The 9,336-nt window shown below is 41.2% G+C and overlaps 1 protein-coding gene across 1 annotated transcript; it reads right to left on the bottom strand.

The window, feature by feature from the left end:
- Nucleotides 1-387: 387 nt before the first annotated feature.
- On the bottom strand, nt 388-4,142 carry LOC147314758 (extracellular calcium-sensing receptor-like). The gene is made up of 9 exons (XM_086260242.1): nt 4,006-4,142; nt 3,548-3,842; nt 3,364-3,450; nt 3,013-3,282; nt 2,629-2,838; nt 2,227-2,502; nt 1,636-1,863; nt 1,419-1,542; nt 388-1,298 (listed from the first exon to the last, which is right to left on the bottom strand). The coding sequence occupies exons 1-9, from the start codon at nt 4,113-4,115 to the stop codon at nt 388-390; spliced, it is 2,511 nt and encodes an 836-aa protein (XP_086116368.1). The 5' UTR covers nt 4,116-4,142.
- Nucleotides 4,143-9,336: the final 5,194 nt, after the last annotated feature.

The following is a 9,336-nucleotide window of genomic DNA, read 5'->3' as shown; positions in this document are numbered from 1 at the left end:
TTCTATGAAATGTATGAATGCGTAATAGTGAAAGCATAATGTCTTGATTGCTTTTAATCCAAAATTATTGCTCAAAAATAAAACATCTTTGTTCTGAAGGTGACCTGAAGGTGACCTTCACTGAAGGTGACCCTCAGTTTTTTGTATCAGTTATACAGTTTAAAATTCTAAAAATCTTGCATAAAATTCAAGAAAATTCAAAGTCATATAAGAGCATTATAAATCCTAGTCAATATATTTCTGAATACATATCAGAGTTAGAATGGCAAGATATGCAAGTATAAACAATATCAGTCTTGTATGAATGAAATTATTTCTATATTCATGATCTAATCATTTAAATGTATTTATTTTCATGCATGTATTTTCATTTATGTGAAAACATTTTTATGATTCAGTGCCATGACCCATTACAGCCTTTTTTGTGTTCAATTCTGGTTTCAGCAGGATTATGTAACATTTGGGTCCAAACAATGTGATCAAGAGGCCAAAGCTTGAGGCCAAGATGGCAAATACCTCCACTGCATCTGCATAATTTCCCGGTGAGCTGATATAGACAGGAACAAAGGCCACCCACACAGCACAGAAGATCAGCATGCTGAATGTGATGAGCTTGGCCTCATTAAAACTTTCAGGGAGATTCCTTACCAGGAATGCAATTAGAAAACTGAGGAAAGCCAGCATGCCAATATAACCCAACAACACTGCAAAACCAACACTAGACCCAACTACACATTCATAAACAATCTTATCATTTTGGTATTGGGTGTTTTTATGTGGAGTTGGGGAAGCAGAAACAAGCCAAGCAGTGCAAATGGCTGCTTGAATAGATGTAAGAAACAGAATTGTTCCTCTCTGCTGCATAGCACCAAACCACTTCAGACTGGTTCCCCCTCCTGGCTTGGAGGCTTTGAACACAGCCAGAACAACCATGGTTTTTACTAGAATGCATGAGACACACAGCACAAAGCTGATCCCAAATACTGCATGTCTGAGTTGGCATGTCCACAGCCTGGGTCGTCCAATGAACAGCAGTGAACACAGGAAACATAACTTGAGTGACAGCAATAGCTGGAAACTAAGTTCTGAATTGTTGGCACGTACTATGGGTGTTCTGCGATGGTAGATAAAAATCCCTAGAATAACAGCACATAAAAATGTGCCCAGTAATGAGGTTGCTGTCAAACAAATACCCAGAGGCTCAAGGTAAGAGAGGAACTCTGTCTTCTTAGGAACACAGTGGTCACGTTGGGGGTTTGACCAAAAATCCTCTGGACAACTGGTGCATTCCAAGGAGTCTGGCAAAAGGGAGAAAGATGATGAAAGGGGAAGATAATTAAATGCCTACTATATTTAATGAAAATGAAATTCAACATGTCATGCTGGCAGATTAAAAAAATCCCTGAAAATACACTTACTGCTCATATTACTGACTTTTCCGTCAGAACAAGGGATGCAGTCAAAACAGCATTTGGGTTCCCCCTTCTTTCTTATCATGTGGGTACCGAGTGGACAGCTTTCACTACATATTGATTGAACTGGCTGTTGGACAAAAAATAAATAAATATTGCCTGCTGCAATTCTATATAATGTAAATGTCATAAAAGGTAACGATCAAATAAAAGCATATTTAACCTTGTTTGATATAGAGTTCCAGAAGATTTTGTTTTCATCAAGTATGAGTTCTTCACCTTTGAAAGCTGACCCCTTAACCTCACCCACACTCTGAACTTTAATGCTTCCATCAGGGAGCAACAACCAGTTCATCACATCATAAATTGGCACAACGTCACCATTTTCATCAAATGACAGTTGATCACTAAATGGAGTGGAGAAGTTTACCCTTTCCAAGTAATAAACAAGCTGTTAAAGGTATAAGTATGCAAGAAATAAATTTCACAGTGCAGACAGTGACATTCTATATCCAATAACCAAATTAAATCTAACAATTATTATACTTTTATATTTAAATGCATTAAATTCTAATTCTAAATTAAGCATGGATATCTCTAATTGTGCAATAAATATGCATACTGGTTAATGTGCTCTAATATAAATATACTAAACACTACTTTCGCTCAATATGAAAAACCCATTTAGCTCTCTTCAGCTCATTTCATCGTATTGAATTGTTTTTTTTTATCCGACAGGGTACATTTTGTTGTACTGAAAGTAATTATAGAACCAATGATTTACTCATAGATGAAGTATAAATTAATATCACACCTGCCAAGGCTCCAGTGATTGCAAAGTGCCACAGCTGTGCCCACTGAAAGGCCCTCTTCCTGGCTTGCATTGCAGAATGTCATCAAGGGAATATGCCAGGGCATAAACAGCTTTGTACACATTGTACTCAGGCCGGAGGTTGGAAATGTCCAAGAACTCAGTATTCACATTTTCTAGATCTTCCTGTCCAGTGCATAATGCTCCTCCAACTTCCAGCCAGCCTGGTGGAGCTGGAGCAAATCTACACTGAAATGTGAATTCCCAAAACTGATTCACCTGAAATATATGATTGAAATATATTATTAATAGCTGTGTTTGTGTGCACCTGCTGTTTGTTTTTTGTTTTTAAAAAGGACAAAATTAAATTTTTGCAGCTAATACAGTAAAGTTTTGAACTCTCACCATTGTCTTTCCATAGCTATTACTGTCAAGCAGATCAGGGCGTATTTGTAACAGGAATTCCCTGAGCCCTGGTATTTCTCCTCGACGAATAGCGATGCCCAGTGTACCACCCAGATATGGCATGAGCTGAGGTGTTTGAAGCACAGCAGCTGTTGCTGTCCAGCCTTCACTGGCCAACCACTGTAGGCCTGTTACATTCTGCCTTTCTATCTGTGCATTGTAAAAAGCAGTATTGTAAATAGCAACGACTGACATCATCATGATATTGAAGTGCTTGCTTGACTTCTACGAATTCTATACCATTATTTTTCTGTACTCATTCAAATAAAAGACATAATACATGTATTAACCAGTTTAGAGAAACAAATTCTTTTAAAACTGCACCTCTTCCATAAGGTTTATCATGTGAGTCTCAAACACAAAGGCAATGACAACATGAGCTGTGGATTTCTTCATCACATCCACAATCCTTCTGAGTTCATCTGTGTCTTTGTCAGTGGGTAAAACCTCAACGTAGGAAAGGCAACCTTCTCCAGACACACTCAGCTCAGATTGTAAGGATCTGGCTGCATGAAGTCCATAATCATCATCAGTGATGAGCAGACCTGCCCAAGTCCAGCCAAAATATTTTAGAATCTGAATCATTGCACGTACCTAAGTGAGAACAGATTAAAACATGAGTGCTGCTCATCAGCTGCTGTTGACTTTTTGTATTTGTCCAGATTGATTTTTAACCTGGAAAGCATCACTTGGGATCGTCCTAAAGAAGGATGGATACTTTTGACGGTCACTCAAACAGGAACATGTGGCAAAATAACTCACCTGTGAAAGATACAGACTGTATATTGTACATTGTTTTAAACATTTAATGTACAATTAAGTTAATATAAACAAAAATAATATTAAACTGAAAACTTACCAGAGGTACTCTGTACAAACCTAAGATGCTGGAGATAGCAATAGAAGGAGTAGAGGAAGAATCACCCACAATCCCTACAACTGGAGGATTTCCAACACATGTATTGTGTAATATAATCTGTTCCTCTTGACCACTGATTAATGACAATGCTCCACGGAATCCAATTCCAAGTTCAACGCAATTATCATAAAGGGTGTATCCCAGAGTCACATTAGGTAGCAAGTTGGAGTTGTTGTTGATCTCATCAATTGCAAAAGCCATGGTTTGTGCTTGTCTAAATCCTTGTACATAGAAACTAACAAAAAACATTTTGATTTGAAAAATACATCAGGATACTTAGAAAACAGCTGAGCTTTATTAATCAACACAATATAATTAGATATTACAATTATGTTTATATTAGCATTAGGTTTGTCCTGTTTCTCTATTTTTTTCTGTTGTTTCCTTTTCATATTCACCTATGGCAAGTAGGTTGCTGTGGCTGTGAGGTAAAAGACAGGTCAGGAATGCTTGAGAAAAAGTGGACTGGAAACAGTCCTCCCAGGATGACCTCTCCACTCTTCTGCATTCTGTTTAGATTAAATTGCTCCTGTAGTTGGCACGAGGAGGGAAACAGAGAAGAGGGTATAGTATGAGAAAAATAAGAATACAGCAAAACGAACAAGAACAAATTACTTTGTAAAAATGAGCTCATGACAGCTTTCAGATTTTCTGACCCTAGTCATTTCATTTTATTGCTTTGCATTTCCCTTTTATTGACATGCCGTGTTGATGAATTTTGGATTCCACCCATCTGGGAAAAAGAAGGTGAAAGGGCGGGGCCTGAAATACATTTTGATTAGAGATTGGTTCCTCACAAGAAGTGCACAATGTGTAGATCTGTGACTTGAGATCTACACATTGAGCAGTAAGACAAAGTTAGACTCGGGTGGTCCCATTTGAATGTGATTGACAGGTAAACCTTAAGTTAGACTCTTTTTCTCCAATTGATCTTTCTGAATTAACTTCAATAATTACTTCCTCCAAACCATCTGTCACGGTTCTGGTTCCGGTGGACCCAGTATTTTGAGTTTATTATGTTTTGGTGTAATTTTGCATCAGGGATTGTTTTCTTGTTCTCTTGTTGTGTTAATGATGATGATGATGATGTTTATTATTAGAGTTTCATGTTTGTGTTTAGGATTTGTTCTTCGGTTGGGTCTGCTTAGTATATGTCTAGTTCCATGTGTCATTTTCTGTCTGTCTCTCAATTGTCAAGTCTGTGTCTTAGTGTGATGGTTTCTTGTTCCTGTTTTATTGTGAAGGTCTGCGTCTTATGTTAGTGTGGGCAGCTTGGTTCCCCCCGTCTCGTTAACCCTGATCTCTCCCAGCTGTGTCTCCCTCCTGTTGCCCATTCGCTGATTACCACCCTGTGTATATTAGCCCTGTGTTTTCCTGTGCTCAGTGTCGCGTCGTACCCTCAGATTTATGCCTGTGTGTTCAGTTCTCAGTGTCATTGTTCAGTTCTCAGTGTCATTGTTCAGTTCTCAGAGTCATTGTTCAGTTCACGTTGTCGTTTATCACCAGCAATAAAGCTAAGGTTCTCAGTTTCAATTCAGTCTCAGAGTCTCGCATTTGGATCCTCCTCTCCATCCGCCTGCACACAGATCCCTGACACCATCAACGTGTCTTTTAAACCCCATTCCTACAACACTGCTCAAAGAAGTCCTGCCATTAATTAATTCTTCGATCTTAAATATGATCAACCTATCTCTAATAATCGGCTATGTACCACAGGCTTTCAAGGTGGCAGTAGTTAAACCTTTACTCATGAAGCCATTTCTAGACCCAGCAGTCTTAGCTAATTATAGGCCAATCTCCAACCTTCCTTTCATATCAAAAATCCTTGAAAGAGTAGCTGTCAAACAGCTAACAGATCATCTACAGAGGAATGGCTTATATGAAGAGTTTCAGTCAGGTTTCAGAGCTCATCACAGCACAGAAAAAGCTTTAGTGAAGGTTACAAATGATCTTCTTATGGCCTCTGACAGTGGACTCATCTCTGTGCTTGTCCTGCTAGACCTTAGTGCAGTATTTGATACTGTTGACCATAATATCCTATTAGAACATGCTGTAGGTATTACAGGTACTGCAGTGGTTTGTATCATATATATCTAGTAGACTCCAATTTGTACATATAAATGGAGAGTCCTCTTCACCCACTAAGGTCAGTTATGGTGTTCCACAGGGTTCAGTGCTAGGACCAATTCTGTTTACATTATACATGCTTCCCCTAGGCAGTATCATTAGAAGACATAGCATAAATTTTCACTGCTATGCAGATGACACGCAGCTCTATCTATCCATGAAGCCAGATAACACACACCAATTAGTTAAATTGCAGGAATGTCTTAAAGACATAAAGACCTGGATGGCCGCTAACTTTCTGCTTCTTACCGTATTTTCACGACCATAAGGCGCACTTAAAAGTCTTAGATTTTCTTCAAAAAGTACGGCGCGCCCTATAGCGCAGTGCGCCCTGTGTGTTGTAATGAGGACGTAGTAGAGAACACAATGAGAACGCTAAAGGGTGAAGTGTGGCCGAGTTGGAGGAAAGACTCGAGCGGTGGATCATCGAGCAAAGAACGAGCGGGAGAAGCGTTTCGACGGTCACCATTCGGCTAAAAGCAGTTTCACTTTCACTTTTTATGAAACGGTGCCATTTTTCCATCAGGACCAGGACTACGGTAGCGCAGCAACTTCCAGCGGATTATAAGGAAAAGCTGGCCATCTTCCGCTCCTACTGCAGCAAACACATCGGCGACAAAAACATCCAGCCCAGCCACATCACTAACATGGACGAGGTCCCGCTCACTTTTGACATCCCGGTGAGTCACACAGTGGAGAAGAAGGGGACCAGCACGGTAGCGATACGCACAACGGGGTATGAAAAGTCTTCTTTCACTGTTGTGCTTGGCTGCCATGCTAATGGACAGAAACTGCCGCCTATGGTGATTTTTAAGCGAAAGACTTTGCCTAAAGAGAAGTTTCCAGCAGGAATCATCATTAAGGCAAATGAAAAGGGCTGGATGGATGAGGAAATGATAAAAGAATGGCTGAGGGAGGTGTATGTAAGGAGACCAGGTGGTTTTTTTCCACGCATCACCATCGCTCTTAATCTGTGACTCTATGCGTGCCCATCTCACAGCCGATGTGAAAAAACTAGTGAAACAAATGAACTGTGAGCTTGCTGTCATTCCGGGAGGCCTGACAAAGGAGCTCCAACCGCTGGGCATCGGTGTGAACCGCCCGTTCAAAGTAAGGCTGCGAGCGGCCTGGGAGCGATGGATGACCGATGGAGACCACAGTTTCACCAAGAGTGGAAGGCAGCGCCGGGCGAGTTACGCCACAATTTGCCAATGGATTGTAGATGCTTGGGCTAACATGTCTGCTGGCACTGTTGTTCGAGCTTTCGCAAAAGCCGGCATCATTTCCGAGGAGCCGCACGGCACGGAAAGTGACTCTGACAGTGAAGAAAGTGAACTTGGCATGTTTGATGGAGATTTAGCGCAGCTGTTCAGACACAGAGGATGAGGACTTCGATGGGTTTGATTGATGATAAAAATGTGAGTACCAAACTCAGTTTTGCTCCTGCTTTATTTTTAAATACGCACACTTGTATGCTTGTGTGTTGTTGATGATGACGATTACCGGTAATAGAAATGTGAGTAAGGTACCGAACTCAGGTTTGCTCCCGCTTTATTTTTAAATACGCATACGGTACTTGTATGCGCCCTATGATCCAGTGCGCCTTATGTGTGTGTTAAATACAGTAATGGCACACATAACTGAGACTGCGCCTTTTAGTACAGTGCGTCTTATGGTCGTGAAAATACGGTAATTCAGATAAGACTGAGGTTATTGTACTTAGCCCTGAAAATCTTAGAAATATGGTATCTAACCAGATTCTTACTCTGGATGGCATTACCTTGGCCTCCAGTAACGCTGTGAGGAACCCTGGAGTGATTTTTGACCAGGATATGTCCTTCAAAGCACATATTAAACAAATATGTAAGACTGCTTTCTTCTATTTGCGCAACATCTCTAAAATTAGAAATACCCTGTCTCAGAGTGGCTGAAAAACTAATATCCTGCTCTCCTTGTGTGTGTACGCTACACAATTCAGCAGTAGCCTAACTCCACTTGAAATATTGCGCGAAGTCAAGATGTAGCGTCCAACTCCTTTTAATTAGTGAGTATTTCCTCATGGAGTAAAACTGAAATACAAATAACATAGCTAAAATTAACCTAGCATCATTAGCACAACAAAATTAGATTCCAATACACATCCATTAGCGTTAGCACACAGCTACTAAAGTATTCATCTACAGCAAATATTTCCACAAAATATACATAAAATACAATCCTACAATTCAATACAAATGAAACTTACAGACGGTGGTGTCGATGGCACAAACAAAAGGCAGATGTCGCTGGATCAAATTTCCCCACATGTGATCCGCTAGGAACTAAACAAACATGGCTGACATCCTGTCATCCTGGTTTTCAAAATAAAACGAATTTCAAAATAAAATTAGCTCATTGCAAAGAGCGCCTATATTGCAATAAATTAAGAGCGGAACACTCCCCGTCTGGTATCTGTTAAGATGCCATATATCAATATTCAAACCACAACATAACCTTTTCAGTCCTGGTTCTTTAAAACCATAACAATCTCCGTTATAGGCCTGAGGTACACTTTGGCCACTCCGTCTTTGACGACCCGGATCTCGATCTTGCGGACCTTTCCATCACCACCGGGGAAAGTGTTTGTTACAAGAGCCATGGGCCAGTCGTTCCGGCATGTACTATCATCTTTCATCAAGACAACATCACCTCTTTCGATGTTTGGGCTGGTTTCTTGCCATTTACAACGAAGTTGCAGTGTCTGCAAGTATTCGCGTTTCCAACGATTCCAGAATTGGTCAGCCAATCTTTGCACTTGGCGCCACTGTTGTTTATACAGGTCCTTCTCAGTGAATGTCCCTGGAGGAGGTGGAACACTCTGCTTCTGAGTGAGAAGCATTGCTGGGGTAAGTATCTGAGGGACGTCAGGATCTGAAGAGACAGAGACAAGCGGTCTGGAGTTGATGATGGCCGTCACCTCCGCCATCAGGGTGCACAGGACTTCGTGGGTCAAACTGGAGGAGGGAGTACGCATCAGCATTGAGTCTAGGATTCTCCTTGCAATTCCTATCATGCGTTCCCACGCACCGCCCATGTGCGAGGAGTGAGGTGGATTGAAATGCCATGTACATCCGCGATTGTTGGTGTATCTCTGAACTTCTGACTTCGACAAAACTTTTTGGAACTCCAACTCTTTGCAAGCACCAACGAAATTGGTTCCACAGTCTGAGTATAGGTGTTCAGAAGGACCTCGGATCGCAAAGAATCTTCTCAAGGAGTTGATGAACGAAGAGGTGTCTAAAGACTCTATCACTTCTATGTGGACTGCACGTGTGCTCATGCAAGTGAAGAGAACGGCCCAACGCTTACTCTGAGCAATACCTCCTCTTGTGCGCCTGGCTATCACGGCCCAAGGACCGAAAATGTCCACACCAGTGTAGGTAAAGGGTGGTGAAGTGCTTAGTCTCTCTTGCGGCAGGTCTGACATCTTTTGTTTCTCTCTTTTCCCACGAAGCTTTCGACAGGTGACACATCCGTGAAGAACAGTACTCACGCATCGCTTGCCGCCAACTAGCCATATGCCAGCAGCTCGAATGGCACCTTCTGTGATGGTACGACCTTGA

The sequence above is a fragment of the Aulonocara sp. 'chitande type north' Nkhata Bay genome, linkage group LG14, assembly GCF_057382095.1.
Source record: "Aulonocara sp. 'chitande type north' Nkhata Bay isolate Kocher_YH1m ecotype deep benthic linkage group LG14, A_spYH_male_GT1.1, whole genome shotgun sequence".
Taxonomy (NCBI): domain Eukaryota; kingdom Metazoa; phylum Chordata; class Actinopteri; order Cichliformes; family Cichlidae; genus Aulonocara; species Aulonocara sp. 'chitande type north' Nkhata Bay.
This window is presented reverse-complemented; position numbering and strand designations above follow the sequence as displayed.